Genomic DNA, 19,337 nt, shown 5'->3' with positions numbered 1-19,337 from the left:
CACAGCTTAAGTGATTATTTTTGATTGCTCCGGGGTCCACGCACATGGGCGGGACTATTCACTAGATTATGACTATAACAGAGATACCCCTACTACAGAACTGGAGTTACAGGTAAGAAACTACTCCTTACTGTAATTGCTGTACTGTACTTTATCACTGCAGTAAAAAGAAATGTAAAAAAAAAAAAGTGGCTGTTTTGGGTAGCATGAGAGTCCGTTCCAAGAGTCTATTTTCCTACTCTGTCTTCTAGCTGTGAATCCCAAAAAATTGATGCAGTGCGAAAAATTGTTTTCTTCACAGGAAGTTTGGAGCTCAAGGCCATGTAAGCCATCTGATTGCTGGCCAGATGCACCCATTTACTATAAGAGTGGTGAACCTTGCAGGGACTTAAAATACAACTTCACAGAGGTAGTCTGGGCAGACAGAGGTCTGCGAAATATATTCCCAGAGCAGGCCTGGACACGTATATTCAGTGGCCAGTGCCATGGGGTCTTCAGTTGTACTCAGGAGACTCACCTGGCTTTGATCAGTAGGCATCTCCAGTTTTTGCCGAAATGTCAGAGGATTGTGCTAGTATTCTTTCCTGAGAAGTGATGGTAGTGTTAGCAAGGGGCACAGTTGAAGTGGTCACCAACACAAAAAGGAATATGGGATGCTACTCCCAGTACTTCCTGGACCCGAAGAAGGACAGGTGATTGATAACTATTTTGGGCCTCCTGCTGAGGAATATCCTTAGGACTCTAAGGATTGGATGGTGTCCTTTGACTTGCAAGATGCATACTTTCATGTGCGTATTCTGCAGTACCACTGGAGATATGTCTGTTCTATGGTCGGAACAGTTTTGATTCACTGTCCTGTCGTTCAGCCTTACCTCAGCCCCTCAGGGTTCACAAAGGTCATGTCGGTGGTTGTGGTCCATCTTAGCTGGCCAAGGAGTCACGTGTTCCTGTGCCTTGGTGACTGGCTCTTGAAGGGCAGGCTTGCCCGAACTGTTTTTTTATCATCTGCAGACTGCAATATCATTGCCCACTGTGGCTGTGATTTTTTTTTTTTACAGCAAACTGAAATCTCATCTTTGATTTGTGCCGAGGATTCCTTTTATATGGGCCATCCTGGACTCCGTAGCTTTAAAGGTCTTTCTGTCTTTGCAACTAACCTGAGTCTTTCAAGCTATAACGCTAATTTTTCGGATGAAAACACTTGTTCTGGGCCTCCTGGGGTTGTACATCCTGCTTGTACCTTACGACCTCCAGCACATGCTGGCCCTTTAGCGCAGGCTTCAGTTTTGTTGGGCTTAGCACTGGAGGATGCCTTTTGGACAGCATCCGCATATTGGACTAAGTGACGTGGGACCTTCCATGGTGGAAACTTCTTGCTAGTCTCACTTGCAGCAAATGTTTTCCCTGGTCCCTCCAGTCATGACGGATTACTCTTCTCTGGCTGCAGCAGTCACCTAATTCGCAGAGAGCTCAGGGACCTCTAGTCTCCGATGGAGCAGCTAATCACACTGTCGTGGCCATGCACCATCCATCTGGCACTCAGAGCTGCATTCCCTCAAGGTTAGAGGCATCCAAGTTTTAGTGAAACACATGACTATCTGGTACTACTCTAGTCCGTGCGAAGCGGGGTCCCTCTGAAGACTCTGGGGGCTGTAGCAGAGCAAATATCCCTGACAATCAAGCCCCTAGCTGGTAGACTCATCGTAAGCCAGACAAACTCAGTAGGCATCATCTTGCTGATCGCCATTGGCATCTTCATTTGGACATAGCACAGGTTATCTTCAGTCAGTGGGTCACACCCTCTGCATAACCATGGGATCCAGCATCTTGGGGCCAGGGGGCCAGTCCACCCTTCCCACCCGTGCACCTGCCACAAAACCTTCCTAGTCCTGACTTTCCGTGCCATCAAAGGTCAATGAGCAGCAGGATTCACCATCACCTCCCCCATTGGCACACATCATGTTGGACAGGTGGGTTTCGCAGATAGTCCGAAGGGGCTACTCCCTCCCCTTCGAGACTACCCCTCCCTCTATGCCACTGTCTTTCAATCGGCGTCGGAGGATCATTTAGCACTTCTCTGCCAGGAAGTTTCAGCTCTCTTGGCCAAGGTAACTATAGAAAGGGCCCCAGCGCCAGAAGTAGGTCTTGGTTGCTATTCCCGCTACTTTCTGGTGCCAAGAAGGACAAAGGCCTGCGTTCTATTCTGCTTACCAGCGCCCCTCGGGTGTTCACGAAAGTGATGTCGGTGGTCGCAGCTCATCTGCACAGATTATGGGTTCCAGTCTTCCCCCTATCTCGACGCCTGACTGTTGAAAGCGGGCTCGCTCCAGGCTGTCTTCTCCCACCTCCAGACTGGCGGACCTCCTCCACTCGCTGGGGTTCACTAACAACGTGCCAAGGTCCCACCTGACTCCCTCTCAGATGCTCCCTTTCATCTGAACTGTTCTGGTCACAGTGCAGTTTCTGGCCTATCCTCCCGAGCAGCGAGTCCGGGATATTCGGGCTATGATACCGATGTTTCATCCTCTATCCAGAATAGCCAGGGCGTCTGACTCCAGATCACGGGGGCTCACTGTTTGATCCCCGGCTCCGGCAACAGGTTAGCCCAGCACCAATGACTCTGGGCAATAGCTTGTTTAATCTTCCCAACGGCCCCCTGCGACTGGACACCCTCTGGTAATTATTGTGCCTTGTTTGTCCTTTGTATTCAAACCTAACCCTTTGGAACTATATGTTTGTTGCAGGTACAGCTGATACTCATGCTCTGCATACTCATACATCTAGTGTTGGGCTGGGACGTGTTCAGTTTGATTTTCTGCAAAGTTTTTCGAGGCACTTGGTATGGTGACTCCTCCCATGACTGTAAAACCCATGGGCATTTGCTTCATAGTTAAATTATTTCCGCCTTCTGGTTTAGACATTTTAATTGGGCTCCAGGTCGACACCTCATAGTGTTTGTCATCGGACTCCTACAGTCTATCCTGTCCTTGTGGCACAAACAGTCTACAGTTACATCTGCTTTTCTTTCCTCTTGTTGCAACCTCCGTTAGGCATGACAGCTGTTTTTCCACTCAAAACCCCTCTCTGGCCTATTGCCTCGTCTTCTCTTTTTTCCCTCTTGGAATGAGTGAATGCTTTTCTGTGGCTCTAGATCAGCCCATCCTTCAGCATCTCCAGGAAGAACTTGGCGCTCCATAGAAGAGATTCATCATCGATTTGCGGGCTCAGAAGATCTCTACCAAGCTGCCTCCGAAGGTGCTGAACACTCTTCCCTGGAAGAACAAAACTGAATTTTGAGGAGAAGCTTGCATTGGAGCCCTTAACAACTCTTAAGTAAAAAATTAAACACTAGGACAGGGGCGCAAGCCCATTACCTCCCCCCCCTCCCCTGCTCTTCCTCCTCCTGCTCCTCTGCCACCTCCATCCCCAGTCACCACCACATTGTCACCTTCTTTCCCAGTGGGTTCTCTTCGCTACTCTGAGGGAGGTGGGGTTAGTGTCTTGTACGGTATAGATCGCTATCAGGCCCCCTACGATCCCCATCCTAGAGACTACCCTTGGGACATGGATCCAGAATTCTATTCGTCCAAGTCCTCCCCACTTCCTATCATGAGGTCATCCACAGGGCTGCCACATTCCACAGAGTAGATCTACACACAGTCCAGGAATACGAAGACTTACTGATCAAGACACTGTCCACCACTCAAAGTACTGTGAAGTTTTTTCCCATCCTCAAAGACATGCTGAAAACTGTGCCTGGCACCTTCAGAGAGCACATAAGGGCCAGAGTGGTTACACAGACGGTATATTAAAAAAATAATACAAATACCCACCCACCAAGCCGCCCTACATCCCGGGTCAACTTCTTGGTGGTCCACACTGTGCTCAAGGGTGCAAATACCCAAGGGACTGAAGCTTGTCTCTGTGGGCCAAATAATTTTCAACACCATCAGGTGTGCCCTTGATGCAGCTTATACTGCACCACACAAAGAGCCTTTTTCTCTCTAAACTGGGCACAGACACACAGCTTGTCAAGTGCATTCAGACTTGCTATGCTAAATCCAAACAGCATTTGCCTGCACCACCGAGGCCCCTCTTTACCCACGAAAAGGCCACCTCTGCGGCCTTCCATGGCAATATCCCCATAGCTGACATACGTAAAGCAGCTACTTGGTCCACACCATTCACATTCACCAAGCACTACTCCGTGGATCTTAGCACGGCAAGAAGCAAGTGTTAACCAGGCTGTCTTAGGTATGTTTTTTCAGTCTTTTGTATGTTCTCCAGCCAGCCATGCTTACTGAGAACTGCTTTACAGTCTACGCAGAGCTTATGTATCTATAGCAGCATTTGCCACAAAAGAATGTTACTGTTACGCTGTAAGCATCTGTTTGTAGCATGCAGTGCTGTAGATTCACATGCGCCCACCCTCCTTTCTGGGAGCATCTGGTTGTTGCAAATTTCTCTTTCTCGTTAGCATGGTCATTTTCTTTTCAATATTCCATCTTTATCCTCACCTGCCATGTGGAAAAAAATCTAACAATGTGGTTGATGCCCATGCCTCTTACCAGTCATAAGAGGAGTCGCCATACCTTGTTACTCAAAAGACTTCATAGAAGAAAAACAAGTTGTACACGTTCGAGCACAGCACTAGATGGTAGGAGTATGCAGAGCATGTGAATCTACAACACTACATGCCAAGAACAGATGCTTATAGGCTTCGTAACATATTCCTTTTTTGGTGACATGGCAGGAGTATGCAGAGCATGTGAATCTACAACACTACATGCCAAGAACAGATGCTTATAGGCTTTGTAACAAATTCCTTTAATGGTGACAATGCCGCTGCACTTTCACATTGTTACTTTCCAAGACATCATACCTATGTTACAACAAGGCGACTTTATGGCGGCACTCAATCTCAGGGATACCTACTTTATTATTCCTGTTCACCTCGACCCGGATCCCCCTCCAACCTCAACCCAAGACGGGGCGAGAAGGGTCCATCTACACCTGTGGCACCGCCAGGGCCAGCAGCTGCCGGCGCCGTAGCGGCGTCACCGCGGCCTCAGACAGAATCACCACCTGTCTAAAGGGCCGAGGGGGGCTCGGAGATGCGACCCGAGCCCCGGCGTCCTCCCGCGACACCACAGGGACTCACGCAGGAGTTTGCGGCGAGGCAGAGGCGCCGTGGTCCGAAGGAGGTACCACCGAAGGGCAGCACCCCACCGGCACCACATCCTCCAAGCCTGGAGCCGAACCAGTCTGTGCCAGGGCCAAAGCCGCAGAGGGCCCCGCATGGTGCAAGGGATCCGCCGACGTCCCAGGAGGCGAAGGAGGAGGAGAAGCCAGCGAGGCCTGCAAAGCCGCCGCATATGTCTTCATCTGGGCTCTCGACGCCCCCTCACCGGGGAACGGTGGATAGGGGGACGATACGCTGGGCCGCATCACCTGCAGAGAACCCACACCCCCAACAGGCCGGAAACCAGCCCTCGGGGACAAACTGCGACACTTCACCACAGGGTAGCGACGCTCTTGCGGCACAGGAGATGGATGACGACAACGATGACGGCCGCTCCGAAAACCCTCAGCAGAAGCAACTTCGGCTTCAACTGTTGACACGCCTCACAGTCAGTGGAGCCGTGATCCTCCCTCAAGCACCACATGCAAATGAGGTGATGGTCCGTCGCCAACATCAAGCGCCCACAAGACGAACACTTCTTGAAGCCTGAAGGCATCCGCGCACTGTTCCCACAGCACACGAAAGATCGAAGGAAAAGGTCTAAACAGGCTCCGAGCATGAACCGGATCCGCATTTCATGCGGAAACGGAAAAAACGGACTCAGGCGCGCCGGGGTGGGACTTATGTGACCTCGCTGACGTCACGTATGCGGACGATGCCTGGGCAGAGCCGCGTGATGCAGTCCCCCCGGCGTGCAGGGATGCTGGACAAAAAGTTTCCGGATCCAGTCTCGCGCCTGGGGATAATTCTACGTTAAGGAATCTGCGGCTAAAATCGTCTCTACCGGATACATCGTTACCGTAGGTCAGTAACTCGTACGTTAACACTTCTCAAAAGGTCAGTAGTCCCTCACGAGACACAGCCAAACAGGCAGGACCTTCTCATGGAGAAATCAGACTTCCAGATTACTCAGCCGTACAATCTGGCTCCTGAGGTCTTAGAATTTGGCTACCTCAATATCCCACCACAATGTATGGATATTCTTAAAGAAGCATGCAAGCCTTCTATGCTGCCAAATGGAAAAGGTGTATTCACTACAATCTGGGGATGGAGCCGATGCCCATGCGCACTGGAGCCGATGCCCATGCGCACTGTAGTCCAGGGGAGGAGCCACCTATCTCAGGATACTTCGAAGACTCTTCCAGGACAACAATGTGCGATCATCCGGACCCAACACTAGGCGGCGATCTATGCAAAAGATATGAATGTTAGCAGCCCTACATGCCAAGATCAGATGCATACTGGTAAGTAGCATATTCAATTCACTACTGTCAATCCAAGAAAATGTATCCCTTATTAGCGAAAGCGCAAGACATTGTCTATTACTTCATTTACAAACAACAGGCCTACCTTTCACCTCTAAAAAGCTACACCTACCTATAGTTGCTGCATATCTTCAAAATAGCCAACACACTTCCCTTTTCAGAATTCCAGATGCCAAAGCCTTCCTAGAAGGGCTAATTCCAGTTGTCAAAGCCTTCAAGAGTCATTCGTCCTAGAGCTCCATTCGCTCCCACATGGAATCTCAATGTTGTGTTGACAAGAAAATTGGGCCCTCCATTTGAACCCCTCCACTCCTGCCTCTTCCAGTTTTTATCCTGGAAGGTAATATTTCTAATTGCTGTCACTTCACGCAGAGGTGTTAGTGAGCTCCGGGCATTAACCTTAGAAGAACCATTCTTCACAATACATAAAGATAGGGTTGTACATGGTACCAGCCCATAATTCCTACCTAAAGTAGGCCCACAATTCCTTCTTAATCAGTCTATTGGTTTTTTCCACAACCTGATTGTGTTGCAGAAAGGGATTTACATGCCTTAAAGAGCTCTCATGTATTATATTGACAGGGCTAAGCCATTTAGAAAAACACAGCTATTTGTTTCTTTAACAAAACCTTCACAAAGGAAAGGCCATATCTAAAACAGGCATTGCGAGATGGATTGTTAGATGCATCCAAACATGCTATGCTAAATCCAGAAGAATTTTTCATGTTCCTCCTAAACCTCACTCCACTCATAAAAAAGGTACTTCAATGGCCTTCTTCGGAAACCTACCTATAGCTCATATATGTAAGACAGCTACATTGTCTACCTCTCATACATTTGCAAAACATTACTTAGTAGATCCATTGGCATGTCAACAAGTCAATGTAGGACAATTAGTCCTATGGACACAACTTCAAACAACTGTAACTCCCACAGATTAACCACCGCTTATGGAGGAGAACTGTTTTACAGTCTATGCTTAGCATGTGTATCTACAGCCATACATGCCTCAAATGGAAAATGTTACTTAACCAATATCATCTGTGGCATGTAGTGCTCTAGATTCACATACGCCCACCTTCCTCCCCGGACACCTGTGTTTATTAGTTTCTTTCACAATGCCACTTTTTACTTCACGTTCACAAAACAATCTAACAGTGGAGTCAATATCCTTTTGCATTACCAGCAAGAGGAACAGTAACACTACCTCATGTCTCAAAAGACTTCCTCGAAGAAAAACAGCTTGCACACATCCGTGCCCAACACTAGATGGCGAACTACTTTACAGTATTACATTTCACAAACCTATGCTTTTGGGTAAGTAATATTTTCTATATACTCATATATATATATATATATATATATATATATATATATATATATATATATATATATATATATATATATATATATATATATATATATATATATATAGTCTATCCACAAAGGTTCTAAATCACGTACCCCTGGCACTTCTTTTCTCGGTGGGAAACAGAGCCACGCCGAAAATTATCCACCACAGCTTCCTTTGTCAGGAAAATGAGTACGCACTCACAGGATGCAGCGTTTCCCCAAATTTCTTTAATTGGAGATAAGCACCCAGATTCACAAAGAAATACCGACGCGTTTCGTTATCAACTGATAACTTGGTCATGGTTGATATTACAACATTCAAAACACCCTATAAAAAGAGATTCACCAAACATGTGACTCATGATGTAACTCAAAGCACCTTGCAAAGTATTCTGGTAATAGTAGGCAACAACAAATATATGTTTGTTAACGTTGTATTGCAGTAATGATGATGGTGTTACATTGTTTGTTGTTGAATGTACCTTTCTTACTTCATCAAGTCTCATACTTATTAATTAATATTTATTTGTTAGTGTTGTTTTTATTTTTGTCTATTTACAACGAATTGTCCCTCACGTAATACAATCGCTCGTTTTCACGTGCCTATGGGGCGTGATCTCAACAAAAACTTTGTTTTTTTCTCACTTTTATCCTACGTTGTTAAATTTTACCCATACAATTAAAACTTGGATCCAATGTGTTCTTTACAACCCTTTCTTTACGGTGACATCGCAACCGCATTGAGCAGTGATTCAACTGTTCCCGATACCAACATTTTTTATTTTATTTTTTCTAAACCTCGGAACTCCGATTCGGTATTCATATTGCGAAAGTCCCCCGGTCAGCTCTTCTATTTTATGAAGTGACTGGGATTGTTTAAATATTTGGAACAAACCTATTTAGGACATCGCACTCTATTTATTTATTTGTTTAAGCCCTCCAGTGGGCATATGAGGCTTTCAATTGTATTTTAACCGGCCGTGGGCCACATTTGTTGCTATGTTGGGAATATCGCAATTCCCATCATGCGATGGGTAGTCACGTTTAGTCAATGTGTCTTGATCTTTTTAAGAGACACTCTCTGTTTATGGTATTGCAACTATTTATTTATTTATTTAAGCCCTCCAGTGGGAAAATAGGGTTTTTTTATATTGAATTTCTTACGAGCCTCTCTGAATTCAAACAACATTGAGGCTCTTTTCCAAAGCTGTCAATGGTTGTGACTATGTTTTGATATGTAGGGTGTACGAGAGAAAGAACCAATTATAACCACAAAGGGCACAAACATTTTTGGGACACTAATTAACAAACCACCACCATATTAAAAAAGCATTTCCTTAACCTGTTTTCTGTGTTTTACCTATATGTAGATAAAATGTCATTACTCAGTGTAAGCATTACAAAACCATTCTCTTATTACTCAGTTCCATTAAAGATGAACATACAGTTCTTCACTTTGATTAAGGCCCCACGGCGCACAAGTTCTGAAATTCCATATCTGACGGGATTCCCTCGCCTCAGTTTCTTTTCTCGATCTCCACCTCTCACATGCAAAGGTATAGTTTCAAGCGCATAAAAACGCAAAGATTTCCAGTCCCCTTCATGGCTGGTTTCCATGTGTTTCGCTACGGCGTTACTCCTATCTTTGTTGTTCTTTGCTCGCACGTGTTCGGGTATTCTCTTTTTCAGTTCACACTTGGTGCTCCTATGTATTTTAATGAGCACGCACACTCAATCACGTACACGATGAATTGACTCTTACACGTTATGAGCTCTTTTATTTGCCACATTTTGTTGTTGGTCAGTTTGATTTCAGTTGTGTTTTTAGCAATCTGGCAAACTTTACATGAGTGGCATTTTAGAAAGCCCTTTGTCTTTAACCATTGTGTCCCTTTCTTTTTTTTCTTGACCTTGATGATGACTGTGTACCAGTTTATCGCTTAAATTTTAGGTAACGCGGAAAGTGATGTTTGGATGATTGCTCATTATTTTTCCAACCGTTGGAACCAATTGTAATAACTTCCAATTTTTTCTGAGACCCTCCACTATTTGTTTTGATTCTCTGGTATGATCCAAAATCAATCTCACTGGATTCCCAGCTGGTTGATTTTCATTTAAGTTTTCGGATACCTTGTGTTTCACATCCAGTGTGTCTTGTTGTTTCTTCTCGTTGGCTCGTTTCCAGCACTTTTTAATGGTACACTCTTTGTACCCACGGTGTTTGAATCTCCTTGCAGTTTTTTTGCTATGTTTCTCCCATTCTTTTTGTTCTGAGCAAATGTAACAGGGTCTCAAAAATTCTCCATATGGGATGTTATCTTTCACTGATGCTTTGTGGAAACTGTCCGCGTGCAAGGTGGCATTTGTAGATGTCTCCTTTCTGTGAAGTGTGGTTTCCAGTTACATGCATTACCAGCAAGAGTAACAGTAACGCTACCTCATGTCTCAAAAGACTTCCTCGAAGAAAAACAGCTTGCAGACATCCATGCCCAACACTAGATGGCGAACTACTTTACAGTATTACATTCCACAAACATATGCTTTTTGGGTAAGTAATGTTATATACACATACACGTTTTGCTCCTGCTGGAAAACCTGGGAGCCACAGGAAGTGGCACATCGGCGGAGCCAGCCGGTAATTTAAATGTGTCCACATGAAAAGTAAAACGCACGCTCAGGCGAAGATGGTGAATGCAAATGTAGATTTATTACTTCATAAATTTGTAGTAATGCGTTTCGGCCGTCCAGTGGCCTAGATCACACAGTGAGGGGTAGAGAGGCATCAATACATAGTCATTATCCAACATAGTTGGAGGACTGAAAATTCCTGTCTAGACATAGTGGTAGGACTGCGCATCTACAATACTGTCAGACATGATGAAAACACAGTTGCCATCTAGGAATGGAGACATCATATAAAGCACATTTCTGAAAATAACAGTCTAGTTCCATCTCAAAGTGCTGTGTTAAGGGACACATTGAACATAAATCAACCAATTGGCCTGCACAAATTTGAGTTCATTGCATGTGAGAAAATTACGAGCAAAATGCACCAAGGTATAATCACAGTCCGTTAAGTTGATGCTCTATATTAATAAATATGCTGAGAAACGTGAGTGTCTCACCGTACTCAAATCCCCAGAAAGACTGATGACCCATGGGGTCTGTGTCGACAAGTGTCATATTGCAATTGGGATATGGTTGCCAAGGAAATGACCGCTCTATCCAGAATGTCCCTGCTATGGTCTGTGTTGACAAGTGTCATGTTAAAGAAAGGGCCCTCTGAAATGTGGCTGCCCAGAGAATGACCACTCTGCTCATAATGGTAAACCCCTGTGTGGGTGGAGTACAGTCTGTGACTAGCACAAAGGCGGCTTGGGCGCTGACGGCTTCAATGAGTGTCCACATAAGGCAAGGTACCATTGCTACCCAAGTGGGTTATGACCTGATCCGTAGGTTAGAGTAAAGACCGGTATGGCGCCCTCTACTTACCTTTATCACCCGCAAGTATGATACAAGCAAAAGTTACAACAGTGAACAATCCAATACAATAAAATTGCAAATGAGACTTAAAAATGTGACATGAGTGAAAAGATCTATCTCTTATCTGTGGTACGTGGAGCGCTCAGTGGATGCCTCATGAAGAAAAGGGTAAGGAGCCCAAAAGGTAAACGACAGTTGAATCCCATGGCTCCCTTCTTTTCCTCCTGTAAAGCCAGACAAGAGCAGTGTCATAAGTAAAATGAAAAACGGGGTCAATATGAATACATGAACACACATTTTGAAGGAATACATGATTGTATAAACAATTAACAAAACGTATATCATGGAACTTGCGAGTCAGCCCAAGAAAGATACAACAAAGCCACAACGTGCACATCAGTGGGGGTAGGACAAAAGCAAACATGATGGCAATAAAGGTTGCACCATAATCCTCATGTAAATGTATACCCAATTCTTCATCACTGTTCCCCTGGATATATGGTTCCTAGGTCAATGATATATCTTGATCCTCTCCTCCTGAGTTTCAGTACCCTGTTGCCTCCACTAGCATCAGGAAATATCTGTTTGATCGCATAGTATCTTAGTTTAGAACAATCTGAGAAGTGGTGTCTCTTGAAGTGTCGTGCTATAGGGTCATGTTGGTCTCTGTTGGTAATCGCCCTCATGTGCTTGAGAACCCTCTCCTTGGCCACGAGAGTGGTGCTTCCTACATATCTGAGGTTGCAAGGACATTCAAGGATATACACCACAAAAGAGGAACTGCTAGTGAGAAATTGTATTTTCCTACTGGTGTTAGTCCCCGGTCTGTAGAATTCCTTTTTCATGCGGCTACTGTGGCACGCCTTGCAGTGGCCGCTTGGAAAAAAGCGTTGTAGATTGAGTCCCTTATGCTGTTCTCTGGTAGTAATGTCACTGTGTCTGAGTAGTCCTTTAGGCTACGTCCCTTCCTGTAGCTGATTCTGGGCTTGTCCGGTATGGAGTTAACTATGACCGGAGCGTTGGTCAAAGTATCCCAGTTCTTCACAAGGATTTTCTGTATGTCACTGGAATTACCATTAGATCTGAGTATGACCCTGGTGGTGTTGTCCCCCTCTTTCTCCTTGACCTCGTTTGGCGTCTCAAGTAGTGTAGTGATCCTACTGATCATATTGACCTTTTCAACTGCCTTCCTGAGAACCCAATCAGGATAACCTCGTTCAGTAAATCTGGATAACATGGTGGATTGTTTAGCCATGAAATATGCATTGGTGCTGCAGTTTCGTCATGCTCTGAGGAGTTCCATAGGTGATGCTCCATTTGAGGTTGTCAGGTTGGCTGCTCATGGCATGTAGCAGACTGTTACCAGCTCTTGCGTTCCTAAACAGGCTGGTATGAATTTCATTGTTCGTGATTTCTACCCTGACGTCCAGAAACTCAACAGATTGTCTTCTCAAATTGCTGGTGCGAGTGAGGTTGTGATTGTTTAGTTGAGCCTCGTGATAAAGTAGTACGCCAACATAGATAACATGATCTTTTGAATTTAAACAGTTGCACCTAGCATTGTAAGGATACACACCTGACAAGTCTTGAAATAGACGAAAAGCGTCAGGGTATGAGCATGCAGCCAGTACAATGTGATAATAAATGCTCAGATGTATTTCGAAATCGGTGTATATTGCTACCAACGTTTGTAGAGCAGCCACCTTAGTATCTGCCCACACATTTGAGAAGGTGCTATATGGATTAAGATATTCATGTTTGGTGGGGGGCTTCTGTGCTAAACATTTTTTGCACCAGTTCTGCTCACCTAATCAACTCTCCATCGCTGCAGTGTGTCCCACTGTTGCTGGAACTGTGGGAGATGATCATTTATGCTTACCGTCATGGTGTAATTTTTAATATCCAATAGTGTAAGAGCAGTTTCACACATTTCGTTTCCTGCCCCTTACAAATTTAATCTGCCTCAATGTTCTCAAATTGTTAAAAAGAAACTGTGGACTGGAGGTAGGATGAAATCTTTTAAAAAGATTGGGATGGAATCTTTAAAATGTAACTTGACCGAATGTCTAAGAATGTTGGCACTACTATACCTAGTAGCAATTAAGGAAAATGCAGTAAAAGAAATGTGTTAGTATCCTGTTTTTTTAACTACAAATTTCTACAGAATTGGAAGATTAAAAATAAAAAGTAGTTTGGAATCATGTGTTCTAGTTGAAAGTAAGTTGAATCTAATCCTTCATTTATTCTCCATAGCAACACAAACATCACGCGTTGGAATTCAGCCATAATGTACGGCCAGTTCCGTTTCATGAAGAGCTGCCCATTTTGCCTTGTCTACTTTAGTTAACCCAAGAGTACATTAGTGATTGGTTTTTTGAGTCAAAGTAGTTTGTAGAGTTGTTAATTTCAGGATGCTTAGAGATTTTATTGTATCTTTTTATATATAATTATGAATTCCTGATTTCTACCCTTTGCTTTTCTTCCCTCATAATTTCAATATTTAAGCAGTGTTCTATATCTTGAGTTTCTTCCTGGACCAATCAAATCTGAAGAAATGCTGTTTGTTTGAAATATGTATAGCTTTCTCTGCTATGGTTCTTGAGTGACTGTTGGGCTTTCGGTTTGAAGGGCACATGGCTGATATTTTGAGTATTGACCTGGCTGATTTATATTCTGTCATCTTCTCTTCCCTTTACAGGTAAATGGGAGTGCCCATGGCATCAATGTGATTCTTGTGGCAAGGAAGCTGCCTCATTTTGTGAGATGTGCCCCAGCTCTTTCTGCAAGCATCATAGGGAAGGCATGCTGTTTATATCTAAGCTGGATGGACGACTCTCTTGCACAGATCATGATCCCTGTGGGCCATACCCGCTAGAACCTGGAGAAATCCGCGAGTATGTGCCACCTTCCCTTCTGGATGTTTCCAAACATTCTGCAGATAAAGCAATTAAAAATAAAAGCAATCAACCTGTCCCAAAAGAAAGAAAACCATCAACTACTGTGGAAGCTCCCACATTGACACTGAAAGGAGCATCACCTTCAAGGCAAAATGAAATACCTGCAGCAGAAATATCTTCAGTTCAGGAGGCAAAGTCTTCTCAAAACCTCCTCCCGGTTCTTGGTCCGAATCCTGAGCTTAAAGGGAAATCTATGGATATGAACTGCCCACTTGAAGAGACTTCAACACCCACTAGTCAGTGTCCCAGTTCTAAAGAGAAAACTCAGTTGCTTATCTTAAAGGACACTGTGCACCAAGATGTAACTGCATCGGGTTTGGATTCTGCTTGTTTATTGAGCAAGGCTACACCTGTTGAACAGAGCTTGACTTCTAAAGACAAAGCACTTACACAAACTGGTGAAAACTCTACCCCTGTAAACGGAGAACATACTCCAGTGAGTAAAACTCCTGCTTCAAAAGGGAGGCCACCAGGACGATTGTGCCAGAATGCTGCTTCTAAATCAAGGTCATCCACACCAGTGGGCCAGAACACAACCCTTAAATTACGGCCATCCACCCCTGCAGGCCAGTACCGTATTCTTAAACCTAGGTCATCCACTTCAACCACTGAGTGCCTAGGTTCGAGATCCAGGCCCTCAACTCCCCTAGGTCAAGATCCTGATAAGTCTAGGCCACCAACACCAGTAAATCAAAACTTAACTCCTGAAGAGAGACTGTCGACCTCATTGGCTGCAAATTTGGATAATCCAAACTCCACTCTTGGAGGGAGAATACGAACTCCAAATCTTCGGGGAAAGAGTTCTGAAAAGAAAGAATTAGGACCAGTTGAACAGGATGTAAGCAACCCCCAGACTGCTGACTAAGGTTTTGGTGCTAAACACAAGTTGTAAAGAAGCATTTGTGCTTTGTTTTGTTGGAAAATCTTTTGGTCGTACTGTAATTCAAAGCGACCAACATTGGTTGTTAAGTTTTGCTAGCCCCTTACAGAGGGAGAATGGTGCATAGTGTTTGTGCTCATCTGAACTTTAAATGAGCTAAGGCCTGCTGAGGACTTCCTTTGCACATACGAAGGAAGAGTAGCAGGAGGCATTTCTGCTGGCTCTTATCAAATTACCTGAATGGAAATGAACAGCTGCCCTGAATTACCGATTTTCAGTTCGAATCATCTTTATCAATCAGGTTCTATCCCTTATGACCCTAATATGCAGGATGAGAATGCTAAGTGCACAGAATTATGCTTGAACAGAAAGGGGAACTCCCTTAAGGACAAAATGCATTTTGTAATCGTGTAGAATCGGGAAAATGGCAGCTTCGTTCCCTCACTTCACACCAATACTAGTGTTTGGCTCTGTGCGCGGGTGAGGGAAACTTTTATGAATTGTTGTTGTTCCAATGATTAAACACTGAATGGAGCTGTCGAATTTATTGTCTATGAAAAAACCGTATGTTGAATAAGGCATGAAACAACTGTATTTGTATGATATGTTGTAGCTATGCTGAGTTTTTAGAAATCTAGAACTGTGATTACCTTGGTGTTGCCAGTCATAGGTTCATTGAGGACTGACCTTCATGTAAAAGGAGACCGGTTGTGTGTGATGAGAAGGGGATATGTGACAAGTGGATGTGCATTTACTAAAGGCTTTTGTTTTCCCACTCTGGATCCGTAATATCCACCTGTTTTAGGTATTGCCAGATGTGTGGAGGAGGATCTCAGGAAAACTTTACATGCTTAGTTGCATGTGGTTTTGGTAAATGAGGAAATCAGTATCCATAGTCGCTGTTGATATTATTGATTGTAGAAGGTCCATACATTCTGACTAGGGGGATTCTTAGAAAGTGAATGTTGAGAATTCCCATGTTGGATTGCCTTTGTGTCAGGCTGAGAACAAATGAGTTCTGTTTACTGCATTTGTGATCAGACAATAATGTTTGCAGTCTGTGTACACAATATCCATTTAGCTTTACCCAAAGAGAATATCTTCTATAGAATGTCATGCTTTAAACCAGATTTTTCTTAAAGAGGCTGTATAGTTTAGAGAACAAAACAAAATGTACCCAGTCCTGAATTTCTAACCGTTTCCAACAATAAGCATTCTAAAATGTGCTTGTGTTAGTTTGCTTGGGTTTTGGACCTCTTGTGACATCTTTCACTGAAAGGTTTGAATGATCTGCAGCATGGCTTTTTCTTTTAGGTAGGTGTCTGTCTTTTCTATATATTTGACTTCATGGCTATCTATGCTGGAGCTTTCAACCAATTCTCCATTCTGGTAGTCTCTCTGGTATTCATAAATGACAGAGTACCATGTGCATGCTTGGCATTTTTTAAATTATACAAATTCATTATTTTAATATATTTGTAATCTGTAAATTCAAGTTTTTCTTGCCAGTTTGGCCCAAAAAGTAGAATAGTCATTATTCTCAAGTGAGCGGTTTAAACTCTGCTTTAAGTTAAGGCTGTGTATTTCCTTCTGACATTTCTTAATTCTTGCAAATTACTCTGATTTATTTATAGATAGTATAGGAAGCTGGTTCCTTACATAGTATACCAAAAAGAGGTATACTGTGCAAAGAGTCCAGGTATCCCTTATGAGTGGACAGGCGCTTTCTCTAGCAATCTCAAGGTGCTCTTCTAGGGGGTAGTGTGTTGAAGCATCTTTAGGTTTATCAGAGACAGCTGCAATATATATACACTCAGTCAAAATGATACACATGACTCGATAAAGAGAACCACACAAATTTACGAAAATAACTCTTATATGTATATAACTTTTGGCACCAAGATCATCAAAATAAGGTTCAATGACGTTTTGAGTTGTAAATTTGTACAGGTTTGAAAAACAACAATTAATACAATTTATGAAGCAGTAATGTTATCCTATGGAGAAAAAATATATGCTGCATACAGGTACTTAACAGCAACGTACGGACCAATCTCTTGGACTTAAAGTAAGTACAGGGCAAGGTCCAAGGCAGCACCAACAGGTCACCTCCGGCGGCACTGGGGCGGCCAGATGCAGAGGTGCTTTTCCCCATCAGGCGCCCAATGTTATCCTATTGGGGGAAAACATGTACTGCATTCGGGCACTTCACAGCAACTTACGGGACCAATCTCCGGGACTTACGGTGGTAAGTATGGGAAAAGGGCCAAGGCAGCATTAACAGGTCACCTCGTACAGCACTGGGGCGGCTGGGTCCAGAGGTGCTTTTCAGCGTCTTGTGCCCAATGTTAATCAATCAAACTGCATTTTTAAAAAGCTCAACACTCACTCCTAGGGGTATCTGGGCACTGTGTCTGTCGAAGAGCCAGGTCTTGAGTCTCTTTCTGAAGTCTGCCAGCGAGGGGTCTGTTCAGAGCTGATGGGGAAGGTTGTTCCAGGTTTTGGCAGCGATGTAGGAGAAGGGGGTGCCATCACTGCGGATGCGGGCGGGTGTGCGAGGGCATGTGAAGAGGAGCGCAGGTGTCTAGTGGGTTAGTAGAAGTTCATTCGGTGGTTGAGGTAGGCAGGTCCTGGGTTGTGGAGGGCTTTGTAGGCTTGCTTGAGGAACTTGAACTGGAATCTTTTCTGGATGGGGTGCCAGTGGTGGGGTCTCAGGTGGGGGGTGATGTGGGTTCATATGAGGAGGTCCAGGACGGCTCTGGCTGCAGCGTTCTGTATGGTCTGGAGCAATCTGAGGAGCTGAGCGGAGATGCCGGTGTTGAGGGTGCAGCCGTAGTTGAGGCGGCTGGTGATGAAGGCCTGAGTAACTGTCTTTCTGGTGTTGGTTGGGATGCATCTGAAGATTCTGCGGAGCATGTGACCAGTATCCAGCAAATGGGTTCCCTGGTCCCTTTTACTGGCAGTAACTGAACTGACCAGCACAGGGGTATATCTGCTTATGCAGATATGTTCACACATGTAATATAATGCACCCTCCCGTAGGGCTGTAAGACCTGCTGTAGATTTTCTTGATTGGCTGCTCTGAGGGTGGTGGTGTGTGCCTGGCAGGGATCTACCAGCACGGTCACGCATCCTGTACACTGTGGTTCGTTTTTTTAAATTGTCTTTAATTATGTTTATGATTGCCTACTTTGCACTCACCTGTTGGGGACTGGAGTGGTAACTCAGCTCCTTGCGATCTCTTCCAACCAGCGGGGTCCGACCGTGCGAGCGGACCCGCCATTTTGAAGGTAGTCTGTCCACGCTCTAGTGGTTGTGGCAACACGCTCAGGACTCCATATAAACACCGATGGTGCGAGCGCGCATTTCTTGATTGGCTGCTCTATGGGTGGTAGTGTGTGCCTGGCAGGGATCTGCCTGCACGGTCATGCATCCTCTAATCTGCGGTTCGTTTTTTAAAATTGTTTTTAATTGTGTTTATGATTGCCTACTTTGCACTCACCTGTTGGGGACTGGAGCGGTAACTCAGCTCCTTGCGATCTCTTCCAACCGGCGGGGTCCGTCCGTGCGAGCGGACCCGCCATTTTGAAGGTAGTCTGTCCACGCTCTAGTGGTTGTGGCAACACGCTCAGGGCTCCATAAAAACACCGATGGTGCGAACGCGTAGCGGATGCGCGCAGCGGGCCAAAGGCAAGCCCGTCAGCGCCAAGGAAGCGCTCCGCGCCAGCCATGCTGCCCTTTTGGGCCTTGATGGGGATCCCCTTGGGGAAGCTGGTCTTATAAGTTATTCCAGGGAGACACTTCTTTATATAGGTGAATCTCATGTTGACAAGGGGACTCTTGGGTTTGCTGAGTCAGCATACCCACTTGGAGACTTCCTTGGTAAAGGTCTTCTAACGTGTGGGCTCCTCAATGTGAGGTCTCTGCTTAAACATAGCGTGGAAATTCAGCTGTTGCTGGAAGCACACAAGCTCGATGTTCTGTTTATGACAGAAACTTGGACTCGCCCTAACTGCGAGGTTGATCCTGGTTGGGCTTGTCCACCGGGTTTTAAAATCCACCACCTTCCGAGGCCAAATGGGAGGGGAGGTGGGGTTGGAGTAATCTACAAAGCTACCTGGAAGATAGGGACCATTGATATGGATGTGGTCAATGGA

The 19,337-nt window shown here is 44.8% G+C and overlaps 1 protein-coding gene across 7 annotated transcripts in view; it reads left to right on the top strand.

Annotated features, from left to right (window-relative positions):
* Positions 1-15,723, top strand: part of NSD1 (nuclear receptor binding SET domain protein 1) — a 1,209,044-nt gene extending 1,193,321 nt beyond the window's left edge. For all 7 annotated transcript variants that reach the window (XM_078652779.1, XM_078652777.1, XM_078652781.1 and 4 more), the window contains one exon: positions 14,042-15,723. In XM_078652779.1, the coding sequence (XP_078508905.1) occupies positions 14,042-15,165 (1,124 nt within the window). In that variant the 3' untranslated portion in view covers positions 15,166-15,723. The remainder of the gene's footprint in view (positions 1-14,041) is intronic.
* The last annotated feature ends 3,614 nt before the right edge of the window (positions 15,724-19,337 follow it).

Source organism: Lissotriton helveticus, chromosome 7 (assembly GCF_964261635.1).
Source record: "Lissotriton helveticus chromosome 7, aLisHel1.1, whole genome shotgun sequence".
In the NCBI taxonomy this organism is placed as follows: Eukaryota; Metazoa; Chordata; class Amphibia; order Caudata; family Salamandridae; genus Lissotriton; species Lissotriton helveticus.
This window is presented reverse-complemented; position numbering and strand designations above follow the sequence as displayed.